Source organism: Nyctereutes procyonoides, unplaced genomic scaffold (assembly GCF_905146905.1).
Source record: "Nyctereutes procyonoides isolate TBG_1078 unplaced genomic scaffold, NYPRO_anot_genome, whole genome shotgun sequence".
Taxonomy (NCBI): Eukaryota; Metazoa; Chordata; class Mammalia; order Carnivora; family Canidae; genus Nyctereutes; species Nyctereutes procyonoides.
In genome coordinates, this window is record NW_026575036.1 from 9914310 (window position 1) to 9939712 (window position 25403).

At 32.7% G+C, this 25403-nt stretch overlaps 1 protein-coding gene across 5 annotated transcripts in view; it reads right to left on the reverse strand.

The window, feature by feature from the left end:
* Positions 1 to 116: 116 nt before the first annotated feature.
* KRAS (KRAS proto-oncogene, GTPase) overlaps positions 117 to 25403 on the reverse strand; it is a 50378-nt gene continuing 25091 nt past the window's right edge. For 3 of the 5 annotated variants that reach the window (XM_055318607.1, XM_055318605.1, XM_055318606.1), the window contains exons 3-6: positions 18488 to 18666; positions 16910 to 17069; positions 9771 to 9894; positions 4411 to 4535 (exon numbers count right to left, since the gene is read on the reverse strand). In XM_055318607.1, coding sequence (XP_055174582.1) covers positions 9775 to 9894; positions 16910 to 17069; positions 18488 to 18666 — 459 coding nt within the window. In that variant the 3' untranslated portion in view covers positions 4411 to 4535; positions 9771 to 9774. Of the gene's footprint in view, positions 4536 to 8073; positions 8075 to 9770; positions 9895 to 16909; positions 17070 to 18487; positions 18667 to 25403 lie in introns of all 5 variants that reach the window. The other 2 variants (XM_055318609.1, XM_055318608.1) reach the window with 2 other exon arrangements.

Consider the following 25403-nt stretch of genomic DNA (forward strand, 5'->3'; position numbering starts at 1 on the left):
TCTAACATATAAGCTGCAAAAGATTCACTAATAAACTATAGTGTCTGTAGCTTATAAAGTATTCCGTATCAACTATGGGGCAAATGTTTCGAATTTCTGTCAAGAAGCACACACTATCATAGTCACCATAACTATTTTTATTACATTACAATAATTAGGAGCAGTACAGTTCATGACAAAAATATTACAAATTTCAGATCACTTCACAGCACATACTCCTATAAACATTTAAAAGTTAATTTTAATTAAAAGAGTGGTCATTTTTAAATTTAATGTTTGATATGACCAACATTCCTAGGTCAGCGCAACCAAATGATGGAAAACAACTGGATCACACTGCATATGTCCCACAAAAAAAAGCACAATGTACAAAATGTGCATGTTTCAGTTTACACTATACAAAAATAGTTAAAATACATTCCAGGTAAACATGTTACATTAAGAAATAGTACTAGTAAGAAATTGGCACTCAAAGGAAAAATGCAAAAGTATTTTCAACATGAAAACACAAGACAGTGGAATTGGAAACTTTTGGATAAAACACTACATAACCCATTCAGCTCTATGAGGAGGGGGGCCCCCTATAATGGACATTTCTGCAAGTAAAAACTTTGATTTTTCCTAAATTCATCTAAATTGCCTATCATCATCTGAAACAGGCACTTAAAACTGTTTAACTAAAACAATTATTAATCTAGTTATGACTATTCTTCAAGAACTGATGTCAAGATATCTTTAGGAAGAAATAATTTTCACTTTCTGAAGGAATTTACAGCTACCAGTTGTATGCTGTTCAATTTCTCAATAGAGATTTCATGCTACCCAATACTAATACAGAAGTTATTAAATATAAATTCAGTTTTAAAGTAACTGATGGTTTTTTAAAAACCATTAATACAGTTATCAAGGAATTACTGTTTGACAATGGAAATGACAGTTTTCATTGCCTACCAAAAAAAACAATGTGTACATATTGTTTTAAAAAATGGTTAGAAGAAAAAAAATCACTGGAATACAAATGAGATGAACTTGTGCAAACCGCAACTGAACATGCCTCACAAAGTTTCTCTATATATTAGGACAAAATTGTGCAATGGTGGCAAAGATTTTGATAACCTATAAGTTAGGTTCTAAATTCCTATGCAGTGTGACTCAGTTAAAATAGAGCCTAGAATTCCTAATTGGGAATATTCACTCAAATTCTACTACATACCTCTGCTACATTCTTCCACAAACATGTTAATGTCTAAGACTATGTAATTTAGCAATTTTTTTCAACTTTCAACAAGGATTTTTATCTTTAAGGCCGTAATAATTACATAATATTTATTTCTAGGATTATCGCTCCCCTTTTAAAATCTCTACAAAAACAAACGTTTTGTCAAACCATTTAAAATTCACATAATAAAGGATAATTACCACTGCCTAAAAAAAGTTGCCCGGCTACATCAAAAAATTCAAGAGTCCTAAAAATCCCTCAGTTATGCACTGCAATTCCTGAAGTATGGCCATTTCTTTCTCTTGTATAGAAACAAGAGGAAGTACTATATAAAGTCTTAACACCCTATCTAATGTTCCATAAACCTGTAGTTTAGCATAGCATTTCAGAAATTGGACTTTTTACACAGAAGTTTCCTTTCCTGTGAATTAGTTCAGGCATCTGTTTATTCACACCCAGATAAATAAAACTATTTTTGAACTCAATATTTAAATCTATTTTAATTATGATACACAGAGACCAAGTAGAATATTACACACTTGGGAATTTTAATGTTATCATCTGACATACAATTTAATGTGTACTATAGAAGTATCCCAACAGAATCACGTAATTATCCCAAATAAAAAACAATATGGTCAAGTTTACTTCTTTAAAATAATGAAGTAAAGTGATTTATATAAAGTAGCTTGATTAAACAGTTTATTGGAATCAGAGCGAACAATTATTTTAGAGCTGGAAGAAACCTTAGAGACCATATCCCTTCTGTGCAAAACTAAAATATGCATTATATTATCTCTGGGTCATGTGCCAAATGCCTCACTAATATACTACAGACCACTCTAAAATAACAGTACTACTTAAGGATAGGGATTATGTCCCTTGTTGGGAATACCATAATATCCCCGGTGCCTTGTGTAGAACCTGGCATCTAGCAGGCACTCAAGTATTTGTTGAATAAATGAATTCTGCTAAAAAGTAAGCTTTATGAATTAAATTTTAAAGTATTTTTCATTGTAAGAAGATTTTACTTATTAAAATAATGGAATGTATCACCGTTACCAGGGCTAGTCCTAGTTTTGGATTATCTAAGGAAATCTTTCAGTATTTATTAATTAAATTTATTAAATTCTTCTACTGGATAGGGTCTGTCTACACATCGCAGATATGAAAATTCCTACTTTTCCTACTTAGTCACTAATGGACCAGGTAGCAGAGATGATGTTCAAAAGATCAAAATTAAATTGATACAGTTACCACCTGAAAATTAGCTATTAGGTCAAATCCCACTACAGTATCTGTCAGATTATGTTGAGCCTGACTAATGTGACTTGATTACCTCATGGAGATATCCAAAGCAGCACTACATCTTGAGGTTCGGGGAATTAGAAAGCATCAAGTCATGGGGCATGTAGAAGGTAGGCAGGCAAGATGACACTAACGTGGGAGAGGAGTACCTGCTACCGGAGATCAGATTCTCAAAAATAAACCTCACCTCTTGCACAACTTTGCCTAAGACTGGCGCTGAAGAGAACATAGGTAAAAAGTTACAGATTGTGCTGAGACTGACAAATAGGTATATCCTTATGTAAACTGAATGTAAATCACATAGTTGATGCTAGATATAGCCTTTGAGATGACTTCTTTTAACATGAAGAAATGGATAGTGAGTGATTTGCCCAAAACTGAAGTTGTAAAAGACACGTAACTAGAATCTAAGTCACCTTCCTCCTAGTCCAGTGATATTTTCACCTCAACATACCATCTCACTTCAGATATTTAAAAATACATTTTAAATGCACTGAAAGAATTGTTATTAATCTATTATTTAAGCATTAGATATTCTTAAATATGGACCAATACTTGTAAAGTGTTTATGAAATGTTACTTTAGCCAATGTTGAGAACTAGCCAACACTAGAGATTTTGAAACCTTTTTACTTCATTGTTTAAAAAAAATTCAAGTCTTGCCACCCCCTACCCCAAAATCTCATTTTAAATAATGTTTTTAAAAAGCTCTGTTGGTTTTTTAAAAAAAAGTGATGGTCCTGATCTGTCAGCAGGACCACCACACAGTGAGGATGCATCTTATCTAAACACTCTTTGTCCCCACTTTTGACCACCCAATCAATGCATGATGACACTGGGAGACCACAGGGATGCAGTCTGTACTATGAAACTCTTAATGAAGCTTAAAGGTTCACACAAGGCCTGGCCTTGGAACTGTGGTCTCTTTCACATCTATTAAAACTAACTGGCCCAAATAATCTTTAACATCACTACAAGAATTAAAACTATTTTCTAAGATTGAAGATCAAGAAAAGATTTAAAGTTATGCTAAGAAAGAGCAATCTGACACAGGGAGACTATATTTAATTCCTATGGGAATTTTTTATACATGTTAAAACTTTTTCAATTAATACAAAAATTTAGTAGCATGTAAATATAGCCCCAAAATGGTTGCTATAATCCTCATTACATACTGGGTCTGCCTTAACAGGAAAAGCTATTCAGAGTATTATAGGAATTTATCTAATATGGAAAGTAAATGCCTTTTAATATTTTCCATTGCCTTGTATTTTTTTCTTTTTTCCCTTTTTTATAGAAAAAATATAATATTTTTGGGAGCGTGGCTATGACAAATAGCAGTGAAAAGATGGAGAAAACCTTTGTGAACAGTGTAGCTTTACATTCATTAAGGGTGAATGAAACTATAGGACATCATTATACCTATAAGAAGCAGCCCATAAATTCATGTTCCCTCAATGTTTCAGTAAAACCAATCATGAAATATCAACTGAAGTTATAATTAGTAATTAATCCATGTATGTGACTAGGTAAAACACGGAATAGGGATGATTCGAAAGCTTCATTAATTTGTTTCACACCAAAGTTCACAATTGGTAAGAAAAATAGGAAGTAATCAACTGCATGCACCAAAAACCCCAAGACAGAAATCTCAGGTATTCAGTTTCTTTTTCACAGGCATTGCTAGTTCAAAACCAAAACTCAGGGAATACTGGCACTTAGAGGAAAAAGTTTCCACTGTCATTTTAAAATAAGCATTCAAGATAAAAGCTAACAGTTTGGATGGAGCAGAAAATTAGGTAATGCTAAAACAAATGCTAATAATTTAGTGTAATGTACAAAAATTACCACTTTTACTTAAGTATGCCTTAAGAAAAAAGTACAAATTGTATTTACATAATTATACACTTTGTCTTTGACTTCTTTTTCTTCTTTTTACCATCTTTGCTCATCTTTTCTTTATGTTTTCGAATTTCTCGAACTAATGTATAGAAGGCATCATCAACACCCTGAAACACATAATAAGCATTTAAATGTGAGTATGTATGATGGACTGAAGTATACGGATAACAGAAAAGATACCAGACTACTGGAAACACTAGTACGTAGAAAGAATAAAGACACTTTACATTTACTTTACATTTGTCTTTAGGAAACTGAATATATTCTCAGACTTTTAGGATTCTTATAATGTCATTTTTATGAATATTTCATCAATACTATAAATAGGAACACTAATTTTCACAAAAGGCAAAGAAAACCAATGTACAAAATCTTACATAAGCTGAACAAATAACTTTTTCCCAAAACTTTGCTACTTTTTTCCATATTGGCATATTTTGTCAACAAAATCCAAATGCATTTGTATGTGTTTTTCTGGGTATGAATATACACTTATACTTAATTATCCCCAAATTTCTAGAAATGAGATCTAAGCCAATCAAGTACATACTATTTTCTTAAATATTCAAAGTAACAGTATTTGAACTCTGAGGTCAATACTTACTTATTTAAATCCATTAGATTTAATCCCCTGGAAGTAAACAGTATTCAAATATATTTTCAACTTTCAAATAACATATATTAAGACATTAATTTCAATTCATATACCTAACATAAATAAAGTTACCCCAAAGACACAATAGTTTGAAAAATGTAATACCTCAGATTTGTAGAGAAATGAGCTAAATCATTTAAATGGTGACACTGTTACCAATTTAGAGTAGATTCTCTTTTAGTTTCTGTTTAATGTATTATGTATTAAAAAGTTTGCCATATAAAGCCAAATGCTATATCTTCAAAGAAATTTCCATTTGTCATTTTGGTACACCTATTCCTGATTAAAGTAAGGTATATAAATAAGTAATGGCTGAAAGTAATTTAAAGTCAGAATAATTTTTAGCCTAATAATTCATAAAGTGGAAAATGGCACTCTGCAAGTGGTAACAGAACAGGAGATTTTAACTCTGCAATATTGAAATTATACAAGATTACAGAAGTCAATTCCTGTCATGACCACACTAAAAACCAAATTAAATATAAAAGCAAAATAAAATATTGAATCAAACAAACAAAATAATTAAAAAGTATGATCCTCTATGTATTTTAAAATCTGTTCAACAGAAAAATAATTATTTTTTAAAAGCCTGTTAACCTAATGATGCTTTCAAATGGAGACACTAGAGGGAGTTCTAGGAACAAATGCCCAGAAATAAAGTTGTATAAATCAAGCCACTTTGAGAACAATGAAAATTGGGTTTCTATTCATTTTAACCATTTGTTGAATATTCATATAAACCCATTCATTAAGTTAAATTATCTTGAATCTAATTTAGAACATAAAAATTTAACAGTGATATGATTTCTCCTTTTACTATACTAAGATCTTTTATAATCAGTATTTAAAAATAATAATATTAAGGCATTTTTATTCAAATTACGTTTAACTAATTTTCACAACAGATCTAAAAATCAGAAAAATATTATCAACATTTTAAAGAAGCACAGAGCTGGAATCAGAGGCCTGCTCAGGTTTAAATAAACAGTTAATTGTAGGGGTTAAATAAAGTTAATTGTAGGGGTGCCTAGGTGGCTCAGTTGGTTAAGTATCCAACTCCTGACTTCAGCTCAGGTCATGATCTTGGAGTCATAGGATAGAGCCCCACTATAGGCTCCACTCTGAGCAGAGTATGCTTGAGATTCTCTCTTACCCTCACCTTTTGCCCCTCCCCCTGCTCTCTCTCTCTCTCTCTCTCTCTCTCTCTCTCTCTCGATAAATAAATAAATAAGGGGTGCCTGGGTTGTTCAGCCAGTTAAGCGTTAGACTTGATTTTGGCTCAGGCCATGACCTCCAGGTTATGGGATCGAGTTCCATATTAAGGTCTACACTCAGAGGGGAGTCTGCTTGAGGATTTCTTTCCCTCTTCCTCTGTCCCTCCCCACTAAATAAATAAATCTTTAAAAAATAAATCTGGGACTCCTGGGTGGCTCAGCAGTTGGGCATCTGCCTTTGGCCTAAGGTGTGATCCCAGGGACCCGGGGATTCCCACACTGGGCTCCCTGCATGGAATCTCTTCTCCCTCTGCCTGTGTCTCTGCCTCTCTCCCTCCCTCCCTCTCCTCTCTCTCTCTCTCTCTGTCTCATGAATAAAGTCTTAAAAAAATAAAAATGAATAAACAAATAAAATCTTTTAATAAGTAAATAAATGGTTCTAGAATAAAAACCAGAATTTTTGTGTGAAAAGAAGTCTAGTGAAAAAAGTCCCCAAATAAAACACTGAAACCGCATTCACGGATGTGCCCCACTTTCTGACAGCATTCATTACTGACACATATATGCTTTTCCTTTACCCAAAGGAGAGAGGAACAGTGATAAAATATAATTTATCAGCAATATAATCAAGGCTTAATATATACATAACCTTCAAGCTAACCCTCTTACATAAAAACCAAAAACTTCTAATGATATAATAAAGAATAATTATTTTATAGCTTGACCATAACTCTTGACTAATTTATAATCATAAACCCTCAGAATGGTATGAAATCTTAAGAGAGGATCTAGTCCAACTTTCCCACCCTTCACAAATTCCCTTTGATCACACACACAAGCTTATGTAGATTACTCCACTTAAACTACTTTTATAATGAAGAAAATGTCAATGATACTAAGATGGTGAAGCAGATAAAATGAGAAACCATGAAATGGATATAGAGAAGACACATTCTAAGGTGAAAATAAGACACAAGTATTTAGGAGACAATGAAAACAAAATTGTTAACATTACCTTCTGCTAAGATTCTGACATACTTTAATATTACATTCTTTCTTAATATTGAACTCTTTAATGTAACTTATTAAAATTAAATAATTTCAATGGTTAGGGAAAGGTTATAATTAGTCAAACCAGGCACTGAATTCCTTTTTTTCCATATGGGAAATAGTCATTTTCATGTACACATACAAAAGACAAAAATATTATTCAATAATTTTGTTTAAATCCAACCATCTTAGGACTAAAAAAAAAACCTCATTTGTATATATTGATTACTGTCAAATTAGTTTTGTAAGACTATTTTTATTTAAAATTTTAAGTATTACCAACTACTTTTTTATTTAAATACTGTCCACACCCACTGAAAAAACAAGGATGCAATCCATCATGCCCACTAATTATTTGGCATTCATACTACAAAGTCATAAATAGGAAATATTAGAAAAGCATGTGCTTCCACCTTAGTTTTAAATAAAAGTTAAAGTGTAAAACTACTTTATTCTAAATAGTTGCACCTTAAAAATCACCTACTGATAAAACAAAAGAGGGAAAAAATTTAAAAACCCATCACTTAAATCTGGTCATGGCTACTGTTATTTAAAAAGGTTAACTTTTCGAATTGCATTGCAATGTTAAATTTTTTTTAAAAAGATTTTATTTATTCATGACAGACACAGGGAGAGAGAGAGAGGCAGAGACACAGGCAGAAGGAGAAGCAGGCTCCATGCAGGGAGCCTGACACAGGACTCGATCTCAGGTCTCTAGGATCACACCCTGAGCTGAAGGCAGCACTAAACCGTTGAGCCACCTGGGCTGCCCTGCAATGTTAAATTTTATCACAACTTCTAAGTTAAGATATTGCTCTATACAATGATACTCAAAAAATATTGAGTCCATAAACTCAATAAAATTAATTAATATTTATTTCTTCTTCTGAGTTTAGCAGATTAGTATAGCATAGATATTTTGAGACTGAGTCTATTATTCAGATGTACATTTTGCTTTTGGGAGATACACTAATTTTTTCAGACTTTAAAGCCATATAATAAAAACTACAGAGTGAAATATTTCCTGAGCAAAACCAAACTTAATATGAGTTGGTTTAGCAATGAACTGTGATGAGTGGGTAGCTCAATTGATTAAGTGTGCAACTCTTAATTTGGGCTCAGATCATGATCTCAGGGTCATGACATGGAGCTCTGTGTAAGGTCCTTGCTCGGTGTAGAGTCTGCTGGAGATTCTCTCTCTCCCTCTGCCCTTCCCCTCATGTGCACACACGCACATGCACGTTCTCTCTAAAATAAGTAAGTGAATCTCACACACACAAAAAGGAAACTGAAAAATTCCACTCAATTAAATCCAGCTACAATGCGCCAGGAACCTTGTTAGCCCATTGTCGTGCAAAGATTAAAAATACAGAATTCTGGCTAGAATCCTGTCTAGGAATCAAATATAAAAGAGATTATTTCAATTTAACATGACAAGTATGTAACAGTTAAAAAAAGTATATTGGGAATACACAGGAAGGGCATTATGTCCAGTCTAAGGCTATAAAGAAAGATTCTTGGACAATAGAGAATCATGATAGAAATGTTAGCTATTAATAACACTATGGATAAAGATACTGGCATTCCAACCAAGAGCAACAGCCAAGACTCAAGGGAAGGTATGAAATAACATGGTGTTTATCTACATAAGAACAACAAAAAACTTCAGGCAAGGAGTTTTTAGAGATAAGGCCAAAGGCTAGAAGGGTAGGAAAATGTTAAAAGATATACATAACATACTATGAAGTTTGAGATTTTATTCCATAGCAAACAGGAAGTCAGTGACCGGACTTAAAGAAAAGAGGATGACCTTTCTTTTAAGTCTATCTCTCAGGCTGCACTGTGAATAAAGGCAGCGATAGGTAAACCACATAAGAGAATATAACACGCCCAGCAAGAAATGACAGGAACCTGAACTAATGATGTGACAAAAGTCAAAATGTAACATCAAGGGAATCTGCAGTTGCCTCCAAATGGGGGTGCAAAAGAGGGATGGGAGTCATCCCAAGACTCCCAGGTTTCTTACTTAGGTAAAAAAAAAAAAATGATGATGCCACTGAGTTAGAGAACACGGGCAGAACAAGTATTTGCTTGTAGACTGTACTACAGAAAGAATACATTGTAAAAGCGGGCCCTTCCCTACTTTCTGGGCATTCAACCTGACTACTCTACACAGTTTCTTTCTCTTCTTTCTTTCTAGACCTGATGACAAATGTAGTCTACACCTATCAAAACTGTGTCAATTATAATCAATACACATTTGATTAAAAAATAAATGTTCTAATTATGGAAACAAACTACCAATTTCTTATCTTTTAATACTTCAAATCAGAATCCCACACCTAGGTAGTTCTAAAGTAGTGGCTACTTTGTTACCTTTGAAAGACATCTGCTTTCTGCCAAAATTAGTATGCTGAACTTACCAGATTACATTACAATGCATTTTTTAATTTTCACACAGCCAGGAGTCTTTTCTTCTTTGTTGATTTTTTTCAATCTGTATTGTCGGATCTCTCTCACCAATGTATAAAAAGCATCCTCCACTCTCTGCATTGTAAAACACAACTTCTTTAAAGTCTGTTTCATTGGGAACAGTAATTTACTGGGAGAGCCTTGTGCAAGAAGTTTGAAATTATGACCTTGAGAATTTATTTTTACAACAGGCATCAGGTTGTTTGAATAAAACTGGGGATGCAGTTTTAAAATATGGGCTTGAGTCCTGGTTTGTTCTTTAAAATCATTTTTATTTTGTAATGGAATTAGAATTTTTTTAAAACATTTAAATTAGGAATTAGGAGAGATTATGAAAAGCCAAAGCATGTATATTAGTATCTGTGTATCAATTAATGCAATCATTTTAGTTTGAGAGTCATGGAATTAATCAAAGCTTAAACTGAAGTTAGATTTAAATTATTTGACTTAACGAAAAACAAGCATCCCTACCTCTCCCACCCTGCCCTACGTGGGGAATGAGGAGAAAAATGGTGCAAAAGGGATGTTTAAAGTTAAAACACACACACACACACACACACACACACACAGTACCTCAAAATAAAGCTGGGTCAAGAGACTGGAATCTTGAGTTCTATGTGCAATTAAAACACTATCCAGGGGATCCCTGGGTGGCGCAGCGGTTTGGCGCCTGCCTTTGGCCCAGGGCGCGATCCTGGAGACCCGGGATCGAATCCCACGTCGGGCTCCCGGTGCATGGAGCCTGCTTCTCCCTCTGCCTGTGTCTCTGCCTCTCTCTCTCTCTCTCTGTGACTATCATAAATAAATAAAAATTAAAAAAAAAAAAACCACTATCCAGCCAATTTCTAGAGTCCACAAGTGGAGCTGAGACAGACTTTTGTGGGTGGATAGCTACATTATTTAAATAAAAATGCTATGTGAGGGCTGTTTGCCATAATATGAAAACAACATGAATTGTTTAAAGAATATACACAAAATAGTAATACTCAATTTGGTTCCTTATTAGAAAAAAGTCTTAAAAATAATTTTTAGAACAGTATCCAATTATACTGGCTTCATACCTTCTATTCTAATTTAAATACTCTAAAGGGACTTCTGCTTCAGGCTATAGTAAAAATGCTGTAACAGCAAACACAATCATATATGGCTATATGGAGATCAACAAAGTATTTAAGGTTTTCTCCAGTTCAGAAAAGTAAGCAGTAGCCAAGGGGGACAGTATTCAGTTAACTGTACTCCTAGTTTATCTAGAAAAATATAATCACCAAAAGTTGAAGCTTACATCTAAAGATAAATGCACATAAGTATTAATCTACATGTACTGCAGATTAAGAGATTAATAATTGTGTTTATTCTTCTAAAAATATAGATATTTAGAAAGGCTGATATATTTTATTGCACATTTAATTTTAAGCCTAATCTGTTTTTAATTTTTAAAATGAATTACTTACTATGCGGATTGGCATATTTAGAAAAACATCAGTTTTTTTTTTTTTTAACATCAGTTTTTCTATGAAACAAATGTGACAAAATGGACCCAATACCTAGAAAGCTAATACATATCAAAAATACGATTTGGCACAGAGAATTGGCCATTTAAATATTAACTGAGGTAAACCAAAAGCTAAGGTTTAATGCATGCAAAAGTCATCACATATTCGTGACCTGTAACAGTTAAGGGGAAAAAAAAAGACACCTCAATTCTTTAGGGTATATCAATTTTTATAAATCTCAAGAATATACTAAGAACTGCTTCAGTGGAGTTCAATAATTTACCTTTAAAGTAAAACTTTAAAATTCGTAAAATTAAGTTTCAGTTAAGAAATAGGTATTTAAATATAGTTTAGATATTAAAATGTACATCAAGTTATTTATAACTATCCAGTGATATATTTCTATTCAGCTATCTAATACAAAAATCCTAACAGCCTAAGAAAACTTGCAGCTCTCTTTTAATGGAATCAATTTACTCAACGAGTTAGTCAGCTAGCTAAGTCAACTACAAAATAAAAATTTTTAACCATTTTCTGAAATTATTAAATACGCTGGTACTTTAAATTAGATAGCCACTTATGCCTGTATACAGGCATATCTTTGATACTAAGTCTTTAAAATATATATATATTAGAAATCCTCATTAAATAAGTAATTTAAAGCATTAAAATGGCTCCTGTAAAACATGTAAAATGTAAAGTATGAGCTGGCATTGAAGATATTTTCATAAATTATCTTTCAATTCAAAAATCAATGCAAGAAATTTAAAAATACACACACACACATACACACACAAATTAAACAAACCAGGTAAAAGCTCATATTTTTTAAGAATGTAAACTCTTATTCCTATTTTTAAAAAAGTTACAACTTCAATAAAAGAAGTAGGAAAACATGCTGGGGGTAGAGACAGGTTTTGGTCCTCCACTAATTTAGCAGAAGCAAATTCTGATTGTAATTTATTCTAAAATCAGTTTGAACCGTGTCTACTTTTTAAATGTGCACATCCCCATCACCAGTACAGAATATATGATTTTTGTTTCCAGCAATGCAGAGAGAGAACTGGAGGCCAATAATTTAAAAGAAGAGATTACTACCCACCACCAAGAATTCAGTATTAGGATATGAGTGGCTAAGGTAATACTGAGAAATAGTTATTCCAGAGTGGCTCTGGACACTTCCTACTTTTATTAAGAGGAAATTATATTAAATTTTAAAGTCAGTTATTTACCATATTTTCTCAGACTCAAATTACTTCTCATTTCTTGATAATATGCTTTAAAGTCATACAACATCAAGAGAACATTATTTAACTTTGTGCACCTTAAACCACTGGCACTACTGAAGAACACTGGTTTCATGCTCCTAAATGTGTGGGTAATTTCTGAAGACAAAGTGTAGCTGAAACAGATTTTCAATACCCACTTAGTGAGGTGCTGAGCTCCTGTCACTCAATGATTTATTCTTGAGAATATGGCTTATTGCCACATATACTCATTTTCAAATGTCACTTACAAAACTCAGAACAATTGAAAATATGTATGAACAAAAGTATAAAGTTCATATATGCAAATTGTTTTTAAATCAAGAAATGTGACAATAATTTCAGCTCAGCTATTATCTGAAAACATACTTGTGAGACTAAAAAAAGAGCATTCCATACCAGAAAAGGAAATTTCAATAAATAGCATAATCCTATATCCTGGTGCCTATAATGCTTTCAACTAAGTGATTTCATTCTAAACAAGTTCCTGTTGAGTGGCTTATTATCAGCAAAAATTACTGAAAACACTTTCAAGGAAATAACACTTCAAATACCCTCAGTATAGACAGATACTACTAGCCTTCTTGGGGGACAGGAATGAGAGAAACTAGATGTACTCTTAAAAAAAAATTCTGTATTGCTGAATTTCTCAAGAAACCTTGCCAAACTGTAGTCCATCTCAGGTACTACTGAAATGCAGCAATACCACTAACTTGGGAGGTTAGCATGGTGCACAGCAGGTGCTCAGTTACTGTTTTATTTTTAACTCCTGAAAAAACTAAAGTTCAAAATATTTATCTGATGTACAAAAACTCAACTACTAACCAAAAGAAATATGGCACATAAGAGAGTTTATTTTTGTTTCAGAACAATTTGACCAAAATCTTTTTTTAATGGAGATCTTCTAACAACTAATTTTAAGTATCGAGAAATTAACAACAAAACTAGAAAATTAATGACATTTTTAAATTTATAAAACTAATTTTCACATTATGCTCAAATTGAGACCTCCAGAAAGCAAAAAAGCTGAATCAAGAGTAGCAGATATGCTAATTCTGCTTTTGTCAACCACTTTCCTGAACCCTCCCCAATTCTGATTTTAGCAGACTGGAAAACACACAGCTGATTACCATGGTGTCAATGTTTTGGTTTCAATAATCTTTGCCAACACTGCATGCACAGCCCAATGAATCCAGAGAAATCTGGCAATTACTAAACTACCCAGATAAATGTGAAATAGGCAGCAGTCTTTATATCCTGGGAATATAGAAGCCATGCCACATAAAGCATACTAGCAGAAAATAAAAATTACTCTGACCTTTCAGATGTGGACTAACCTATTGTAAAAAATATATAATTTCTTATATTCTAGCCCATATAATAGGCTTTTTAAAATTACAAGTTAATTTCATAAAATATACATTCTGCAACTCTATCTTAAAAAGTACTAGAGTAAAACTCCTATTTCCCTTTCACAGAATAAGTTTTATTTTAAAATTACTAATGTTAGCCTGTAAAATTTAAGTCTAAAGCCTGACCTAACTTCTAGCATCAAACCAAACAATACAGTTCCCCAGAGAATCAGGGATCAGCACACTACAGCCCAAAGGCCAAATGTAGCCACAGCCTATTTTTTGTACTGGCCACAAGCTAACAACGATGTTTGCATTTTTAAAGAGTTATGAGAAAAAAAAATTTCTAACAGAAACCCTTTATGGACCCCAAAGCTTAAAATACTAAGTCCTTCTACGTGAATGTCCTTTTCCTGCCAACTGGAATATATAATTCTTTTTTGTGTTTGTTTTACATTCATGCTCAAGACTAAAACTTAGGGTATGAAATAAGTAGCTACTGATAAAATACAACAAGAGTATGCATATTTTGTTCAAACAACAAATAATAGCACATAAGTAACTACTCTGCAGAAAATAGGGCTTCAAATTTTCACAAAAACTGGAAATGTAAAATTCATAAAAATTTACATGTATCATAATCTCCACAATCACTTGGAATAGCTCTTTAAAGTCTTCCAAAAGCATGCAAATACCAAATTAATTTCAACAGAGGAAGATGAATAAACTTTTGAAAGGCAAATCAATAAGTCCATGAAATAAAAAGAAATCAAAGATCAGAAACTAAAATATCTAAGTTACAGTTTAGCAACAAAAACTATATAAAGATATAAATAAAACAGTTAACAAATATAAGAAAAGCTGAGTGTTAAAATAAAGTACAAGTATTCCTTTATATTACTCTGTATTTTAATTAGATGATCTACGTAAATGTCTACAAAACGAATTTAAATTAATCCACTTCCATATCATACATACTACAGTCACTTTCCCTACCCTCTCCCCCTAAAAACTGTATAAAACCAACAAATCTACTTTAAAAGGAATCCAGGTAATTTTCTGATTATTATGAATGCTGTGGTATATTAAAGCATTAACATCAAGCACTAGAATAAACTAGTACTTCTTAGGTAGTAACTATACAATAAGGAAAAAAACACAGCTATCTTAGGCTCTTAAGTAGAGAGTAACAATGTCAGAGTAACAGACAACACCCTTTTACTGTCTCTTCTGATGTCTTTCTACCCCAAGTGTGGTCCATGTACCAAAATCATCATCACCTGAGAGTTTGTTAGAAATGCAGGGTCACAGGTCCCAACCTGAACCCACCCACTAATTAGAATCTGGATTTGAATATGCATATTAAGCATAAGAAGCCCTGCTATATTTGCAGCCCTTTACCAACATAAGGCAAAATGTTTTTTTTTATAAAATGTAAATTAAAATATTAACTAATGTTGTCTAAAAAGTATTAAAAGTTACAATATTGCAGGTTAATAAAATGTTAATGATATGATTTAGTAATAGGCAGTATGTTGATAAATGGTTTTAATAATAGTCCTATTTTACATTTGAAATATTTTCATAAGAAAATGGAGAAAAGCTATCGATATTATAGTCATGTTTTATGAATACCTCCTCTATAGGAGAAATCAAGAGGTCTGGTTAGAGAAGACCAGTAAAAAGAAGAAAAAAACTAAACTTTTCCCAGTCCTTGGGACCTGGGAATAGATTTGAATGAAATCTTAATTCCACTAAACTGTATACAACATCATTCTTTAACCTATAAATCAGGTTTTAGAATGAGATATTTGTACTATAATCAAGCTACAGAAATTTAGCTTTTAATCCCTAAAGAAGAGAATTCATTATTTCTTCAATGTGTATCAAATTTGTACAATCAGGAAGCAGTAAATATGATCTTCCACTAAGAAAACGGACACATATATTAGCTAAAAGATGGCTTACTTTAAAATTTTTACCCTTTTACAAATTCAATAAAAGTTACAGAATACCTGTTTTTATACATTTAAACATGTATTCATCAATTTTCTTAATTCCTAGCATTAGGAAGTTAAATTCCACAAAATTGGCTTTGTGGGTTCACAGGTACAAATAACTAGCAAAGCCCAAAATAAATGTTCGTCTTGAAGGGAATATAACTGATCAATTTTTAATATATGAAAATTATATTCCATATCTTTATGTATTCCTTTCTAGAATTTTCTATACGTTAAACTCTCATTTCATACAAACAGGTTAAATAATGTCAACTGAAATTATTTTACCTAGAGAAAAAGTTACTTTTAAAAATGAAGATAATTTTTAAAATTCAGAGTCAATCTAGCATTAATTTTTCTCAGAACACCACAGTAAATGAATAACTGAGAATTTCTATTTACTTTCTAAATATTTTTTGCTTAATGAAAACTTCCTCCAAAAATAAATGTATCTAAATATAATTCTAGCAAAGTAAAATTCTTCAAATACAATAGAATTTAATCTAGAAACACATGACATAATACTCTTCAAAACACTTCTAAAATAGGAAACTCAGTATTTCTTCCCAATCTTTGACTTTATAAATATAACAGTTGAAAAACAAATCCCTACATTTCTTGAATGCTTAATGTAAGATGTGCTGAGTTGAACAGAAATATTCATATGTGGAAAGAAACCAAAGCCAAAAGCAATACCATGGACACTGGATTAAAAAATGCTGCCCTTTCCTATCCTTAAGAGAACATTTGCTAAATAAACATTGTTTTATTCTCTATTTTAGCATGATGGGAAGAAAAATTAAGTTACATGAAATGATATAACAGTTATGCAATCAGGTATGTACATTTATCAATGTTCTTGCCTTCCTGCCCTCAAAATGATGTTATCAGAATATATGTTAGCAAATTATGACTGATGATTAAAATTATTTAATATAGTTTATGGAGAATCGACTCATATTTATTAAAATTTTACTTACCTGTCTTGTCTTTGCTGATGTTTCAATAAAAGGAATTCCATAACTTCTTGCTAAGTCCTGAGCCTGTTTTGTGTCTACTGTTCTAGAAGGCAAATCACATTTATTTCCTACTAGGACCATAGGTACATCTTCAGAGTCTTTAACTCTTTTAATTTGTTCTCTGGGGAGGAAAAAAAAAGTTACAGCAGAGACATTAGTAACAAAATAAATCTCTCAAAAATTATCCATAATTTTGTGTTATAAAACATGGCTGAAAGAAGAGATTTAATGTAATTTCTAATTTCCAACCACACCAAATTTTCCTTTTGTTTTCTTCTCCAACTTAAACAGAGAATTTCTATGTCTCTTAAAAGATAAAATACCCAGAAATATAGTAAAACTACAACTTAATAGGTCCATATGCAGGTAGGTCACAATGATAAAACACGAAATATTGAAAAATTCGGCTAAAATGTGCTGTGCCTAATTTTTAAAATTATAATCTTAGAAACTTATATTAAATGTTATTATATACATATAGAATTTTATGACATAATTTTCACATATCTTTCTCAAAAAAGAGCACCAAGTGGAAAGACTCTGATTTCTACATGGTTAAAATTGACCTTACTACACTGTTTATTCTGTTACAAATCCTTCTACAAATTGGGTTTTTTTTTTCTATAAGATGTGCATAAACTCTTAATTTGGGGTAAAATTATATTCTTTCACAATTTTAGGTGAATTTCAAAGATACAGCATGAAATAGGAACAATGGAGTCAGAACTGTTTCAAATTCCCAGTTCCTCTACTCAATAGCTAAGTTAACTTTACAGCTTAACATACTGACATCTATTTACTATTCTAAAAAAAGTCACCTGTTCAAATTTCTTTTTCTCTATCACTAGACTACAGAAAAAACACACTGTAAGAAATGTATTTAATAAAATGTCATACCTCTCAAATAGGCTAACTCACTATTATAGAACATAGTTAATGAATGGGATATTTAATATGCACTTTTTTGAAAACCATAAACCCTCAGAGAAATAGAATATAAAGTATATTTAATACAGTAACAATTATTTTAAAGTAGTCAATTTTATGCAGATTTGTCATTCTTTACAGATTGTAATTGTTCTAATATTTCAATCTTTTACAACTCCAGAGTTTTTCTTAACTATCTAAAGCCAATGTTTATCCAGTTCCAAGAAATTCTACACTATATTCGATTATCTTTAAGGCTATTTGAGTGGTACCACCTCTATGACTTTTTCATATTCATGTTGATGGTTTTCATTTTTATGATGGCTCTAGCTTAAAGCCTTGTGACCACAGTGTACAGCAGTTAAGAGCACAGGTTTTGAAGTCAAACAAGCCGAGGTTTCAATTCCAGTACCACTATCTACACAATCTGGAACAAGTTACTCAACTGTTCTAATCCTCAACAACTCCATTTGTAAAACAGGGGTACATTACATACCTCATTATTATTTTAAAATTTAGACAATTTATGCATGGTAATCAGCAAAGACTCAATAAAATGAAAAGATATAATTAGCCCTCGATGTCATTTTATTATATTCAATTTAAACCCACCTATAATGGTGAATATCTTCAAATGATTTAGTATTATTTATGGCAAATACACAAAGAAAGCCCTCCCCAGTCCTCATGTACTGGTCCCTCATTGCACTGTACTCCTCTTGACCTGCTGTGTCGAGAATATCCAAGAGACAGGTTTCTCCATCAATTACTACTTGTTTCCTGTAGGAATCCTGAGAAGGGAGAAACACAGTCTGAATTATTACAGTGCACCTTTTACTTTTAAGGAGGTGTTATATGCAACTCAACAACAAAAAGACAACCCAATTCAAAACTGGATAAAGGACCTGAACAGACATTCCTCCAAAGGCGACACACAAATGGCCATTATGCACATGAAAAGATGCTCAATACATCATTAGGGAAATGCAAATCAAAACCACAAGGAGCTACAATTTCACATCCATTAGGATGGTTATTATTAAAAAAAAAAAAAAAGAAAGGAAGACAAGAGTTAGCAACGATGTGGAAAGATAGGTATACGTTGCTGGCAGGAATGTAAAATGGTACAGCCACTGTGGACAAGTTTGGCAGTTCCTCAAAAAGTTAAATACAGATTTTCCATATGATCCCAGCAATTCTGTTCCTACATATATAACCAAAAGAATTGAAAGCAGGAAGTCAGATACTTGTATGCCAATGTTCATTACAGCATTATTTCGAAGAGCCAAAATGTAGAATATATATATATTCAAAATGTAGAATATATATGTATATATATATATATAGTGGAATATTTTTCAGCTGCTTCTCCTCTGCCTGTGACTCTGCCTCTCTCTGTGTCTCTCATGAATAAATAAAATCTTTAAAAATAAATAAATAAATAAATAAAAATGAAATTCTGATACATGTTACAACATGGAAGAACCTTGCAAACATTATGCCAGACATAAAAAAGGCATATATTTATGATTCCACTTATATGAAGTACCTAAAATAGGTAAAATCACAGAGACAAAAAGTAAAATAGACATTACCTAGGACAAGGGAAGAGGGGATTTGAGAGTTACTGTTTATTGGATACAGGGTTTCAGTTTGAGATGATGAAGTTCTGGAAAAGGAGCTAATGGTTGCTCAACATTGTAAATTTACTTAATGTCACTGAACAGTACATTTAAGAACAGCTGCAAGATATGTATTATTAGATAGATAGATATCTTACCACAATTTTAAAAATTTACAAAATAGTGTTATGCAGAGATTCAACAATGCAAGTGTTCATATTATTAACAAAAGACCAAATGTTCTATGAAAGAAAAGAATTCTTACAGAAATGGGATAGCTCTACCAACTCTATTATTCAGATGATTTAGGGCAAGAAAAACCAGTCAATTTACAAATAACTGTCATGTATCTATTTTACTTACAGTCAGAAGAATATGGCTGTGCAACTCTAAGACTGAATAAAAAGAAAGGGAATGGGGAACTATAATGAATCTTAAGATAAAAATCTTATTTTCCTCTTCTGTTAATGATTATGCCTAAAAGGCTTCATGTACTCTCTGCTAAAATAGAACTCAAAAAAATAAGGAAAAGGGATGGTGCAATGTGAAGTCATAGAAAAAGAGACTGGGCTGAAAATGGGTATAAGGTGTAAACCAAGGAATCCTCCTTATTGTTCCACATGTGGGCTGTAGTATTAACGTGCCTTTAGGTCATGAATTTCTGCATAGACCACGCTATCATTAAAAAAAAAGAATGGTCATTAAAAATCATGTTTCTGGTAAAATATTTGAAAAATCTTTATAATAGAACACAAAGATACATATGTAGCATGACCACAAATATATGTATATACCTATTTAAATGTATCTGTATATATATTTAAAACCTGGTGGTATGGGGATCCCTGGGTGGCGCAGCGGTTTGGCGCCTGCCTTTGGCCCGGGGCGCGATCCTGGAGGCCCGGGATCGAGTCCCACGTCGGGCTCCCGGTGCATGGAGCCTGCTTCTCCCTCTGCCTGTGTCTCTGCCTCTCTCTCTCTCTGTGTGACTATCGTAAATAAATAAAAAAAAAAACAAAAAAAAACTGGTGGTATATACATCAAATGTTAAAAGTGTATGTTGTTGATGGAGTTAATTTAAGAAATAACTTGTCTCTTATCTTTTTATTTTTGGTACTAGATGCTATGTTAGAACATTTTCCCTTCTATGACTTTTAATTTTTAAAAGTGTGAAAAACTATCATATTAGACTCTGATCTCATGTTTATTTTTTAAAGTAAACTATATTTTCCAAGTTGTCCATAATAAAAAATTAGTTCTCCATCAGTCAGAAAAAAAGGATATTTATTTTCTAAACAAGAAGTTTTTTACTAAAGATTAGAACATCTGGTCATCATTTTATTATTTTAACCTATTCCCTTAACTAACCACTTAAAAGAACTCTTGTATATTATAAATTGAAAACCAGTGTTTTTGAAGAACAGGAATTAAAAGCAAAGGAGAGTGTCTTAGAGCCAATCCATTCATTCGTTATCCAGGTGTGGCTATACACTAAAGACTTTCCTTACCTATTGCTGTCACCTCACATCTTCACTTATCAATGCTAACTTAAGTTAACCTTATAGTGATAGTTTTCTTACTCTTTACATCTAAAATTTTCTACCAACAATAAAGTTAAAGACCATAGTTTCTGTAGCCACACAGTCTATACCTAAGGTGTAGCTACTGGATTATTCACCATCCACGCACATATAATACCTCCAAGATGTACCTCAATGAATTCTCATTTACAAAATTTTGAAACACTTTGTGTTTCAAAAGTATATAATGTGGAATATTATGTGTATTTCATTAACATGTTTTCATGATGAATACTCTCCACCAAAGGGACTGAGAAACTGGAAAAACAGTCCCTATTCACCAACAAATCTCATTCCCATTACCTTTTTCCTTCTAAACCTTAAAAAAACTGCCAGCAAAGTTCTGACTCACTCAGTTACTGAAATAATTAATCTACAACCTACTTATGAGCAATGAGCAGAATATCTTTATTAGAAATAATAGTTTTGGTTAAAAATTCAGTATTTCCAAAGTTAGTTCTAACTAGAGTCCCCCTTAGAAGTGCAATCAGGCACTGAGCTATGTAAAAAGGGAGTGCAACTTGGTGAAAGCTTAAGAACAAAGAGTTAAATGGCAAAGTATAATCTGAAAATAATTGACAGGTATGGTGATAAAGCAGAAAGCAAGCAAAACAAAAATAACATACAAATACTAAACATTTTATTCTAACTCCAGGTTAGCCATAAGAAAAGAAGTTTATGAAAGCAGAAAAAATTTACATCAATGTAGACTCTTTCCCAGGATTAGAGTCTAAATAAGGGTTCAGCAAACTACTGGCCCACAGGCCAAATCCTGCCCACCTGTTTTTGCATGGCCAACAAACTAAAAATAGTTTTTGTGTTTTTAAATGGTAATTTTAAAAAATAATGGCAAAGATTATGTGATGAAGACCTTTACAGAAAATGCAGTCCTTTACAGAGAAGTTTGCCAACCCCTGCTCTAAGCTAATAAAATAACTTTTCACAAATCTGAAGTATTCTCAATATTTATTTATTTTCTTTTTAAGATTTTATTTATTTATTCAGGAGAAACACACAGAGAGAGGCAGAGACATAGGCAGAAGGAGAAGCAGGCTCCCCCTGGGGAGCCTGATGAAGGACTCAATCCCAGGACCCTGGGACCTGAGCCAAAGGCAGATGCTCAACCACTGAGCCACCCAGCTGCCCTATTCTTTTTATATTAAAAAAAAAAAATCACCTCTGAGAAAGTACGAGTTATCAAAACCCAACCAATTTAAATACACAGATTCTGTAATTAAACTAGTTAAGAATGAAGCAAGAAAATGATCAAGACTTTACTTTTTTTTTTTTTAAGATTTTATTTATTCATGAGAGACACACAGAGAGGCAGAGACACAGGCAGAAGAAGAAGCAGAGGGAGAAGCAGGTTCCACGCAGGGAGCCTGATGTGAGGACTTGATCCCGGACTCCAGGATCACGCCCTGGGCTCAAGGCAGGCGCTAAACCGCTAAGCCACCCAGGGATCACCCCCCTCCTTTTTTTTTTAAAGTAAGCTCTATGCCCAAGTAGGGCTCAAACTCAGGACCCTGAGATGAAGAGTCACATGATCTACCAAAGTGAGCCAGCCAGGAGTCCCAAGACCTTACATTTTTAATTAGTATTATTTCCAGCCTTTCAAACAGAATAAACTTTTAGGTTGGGTACATAGGTTACTAATATCCTTTGCAAAAGAGGATAAAGCTACTTAAATGAATTCAATATAACATTAAATGAAAGAAAGTTATTCCATATATTTTCCTTCACTCCTGGTCAAAGTGCTATTTTTTAATTTGCTGAAGGCACAATCCTTTCGGAAAGCAATTACAGTATTTTTCAAGAGCCATATAAATGTTCACAGTAATGCCACTTATGGTAAACGATGCTGAAGAAACATGTTGTTGTTGTTGTTTTTAAATAATAGTTATAATAGAGATACACTAAACATGGCATCCTAAAATGTCTTACAAAGAAAAATTACATAGGCGTTTAATCATGATGCACAATCTTATGCCACTTATCTATTTTCAAAATATAATGCAAATCCAAGCATCCACCACCACCACTATCACCCTAGTCCCTGACAACTGTTTTCATGTAATTTCTTACAACTGCTTACAACAGGGATCCCTGTTGTTACTCTTAAGATAACTTCTCCACAGAGCAGCCAGTGATCCTTTTTTTATTTTTTTTATTTTTTTTTTTATTTACGATAGTCAAACAGAGAGAGAGAGAGAGAGGCAGAGACACAGGCAGAGGGAGAAGCAGGCTCCATGCACCGGGAGCCCGACGTGGGATTCGATCCCGGGTCTCCAGGATCGCGCCCTGGGCCAAAGGCAGGCGCCAAACCGCTGCGCCACCCAGGGATCCCCAGTGATCCTTTTTAAATGTAGTTTGGACCATGTTGCTTGCTTGCTTTAAGCCTTCTCATAACATCTCTGCCTTTTTAAAAACAAAATCCAAAGGATTTACCACTCTTCTTCTTCAGCACCTCTGTATTTCCTTCACAGAATGTATTATAATTTGTAACTACGTTTTTTTGTGTAACTGTCCATACCCCCTCCTATGCTGTGAATTCCATGATGGTTGGGCTCACATCTGCTCTGCTCACTATACACTCTATGTGTAAAATCTTGAATACAGTAGGCAATCAGTACTGTCTGATGAATAAATGAATGAATCCATTCAATATAAATATATGCATACACTATAACACAGTCTTATAAAAATAAGCACGAGTTTAAGATACTGTAAATTATATTAAAACAATGAAGTTGTAAATTTTAAAATTATAATATATAAAGAGTATCTTAATAAATGTATTCAAGCAAGTTTTATAGAATATGAAACCTTAATGTAAAAATATGAAAGTAATATATAAGAGAAAAATTAAAAAGACTTTTGGGAGGGAAGAGAATAAGATTGCAGAGAACAAAGCAGCTTTCAACTGTATTAAGTTTTACATCTTGAAAAACAAAAAGTATCTACACCAAATGGCAGAATGTTAAGAGACAAAAAAGCTGGCTGGTGTATACATGATGTTCATTATATTTATTAATTTTCCATGGCATTAAGAATGTATGAATTTCATCACCATTCATTATGAATTTTATAATTTTATTTTCCTTTAAATTTCTGTTTATTAAGCTAAAAATTCTTATTGTTTTAATATCCATTTGAGGACTAATAATGTCATATAGGGTTTTTTCATATTTCCATATTTATTCCCATCACCTGCGTCCTTTGCCCACTTGGAATTTCACCTTTTTTTGCTGACTTGTATAATTTTTTTAAGTGTTTTCCAGTTTATTAAAACTCCTTTAAGGGGTACCTGGCTGGTTCAGTGGGAAGAGCATGTGACTCTTGATCTCAGGGTCATTAGTTCGAGGCCCACATCAGATTACAGAGATTACTAAAAAAAATTAGCTAATTTAAAAAACTCCACACATTTAAGTGTTGTTTTATGTACAGAAACTTATCTGTAGACCCATTAGAGGAATTTGAAAATTAACACTAAATCATTCAAGATCAGATAAACTCATTGACCAGGACATCACTTTGTCAATTTTCTATTATAATTAATAGGAACCAAGTTGCTCGGTATGTTCACCTTTTAACACACTCAATTTAGTTTTCCAACTCAGGCAGTGAAACCATGACATAAGAAGGCACTATAGTAAACAAACACACAAACAAAAAAATATGCCAGATACTGTGATAAGCATATTACAAGCATTATGCCATTTAATCTCCATCTTCATGCTGCTGATTCCATCAGATGCTCTTGTAAATATGAAGAGGATTGCTGAAAATGTCAGCTAAAGTATTATTTGAGGATTTACTTTCGAAATGTTTATAAGGTTTTCTTAATGCATTAAGTGTCATAAGTACTCTTCACATACTGCTAAATAACACCTATAGAAAAGAGAAACTCACTTTACTCTCTTAATACTCAAGTATTTTGTTACTCTTCCAGAAGATTATTTGAATAATGTGTTCCACACTATTGGTTATACCCATCAAAGGCTGTTGTAGACAGCTAGCTTTCAAAGACAGCCAGAATCATGTATAATAGCCTGGTATATTGGAATTGTAGTAGGGAAGAAATATGGGAGCTATAAACACAGGCTTATTAGTTCATTCCCACTCACCCTATTCTCCCTTGAAGCACAGGGACATTTACCAAACACCTACTAAGTGTCATATATTATACCAGGAATTATAATGTTTCTGAACTCAAAGAGCTAGGTCTGGCAGAAGAGATACGGTATATAAATTATTAAAATACTATGAAATAAATGCAAACGCCATATGCAGGACAAAGTACATTGGTGGGGCTGCCCGGATGGC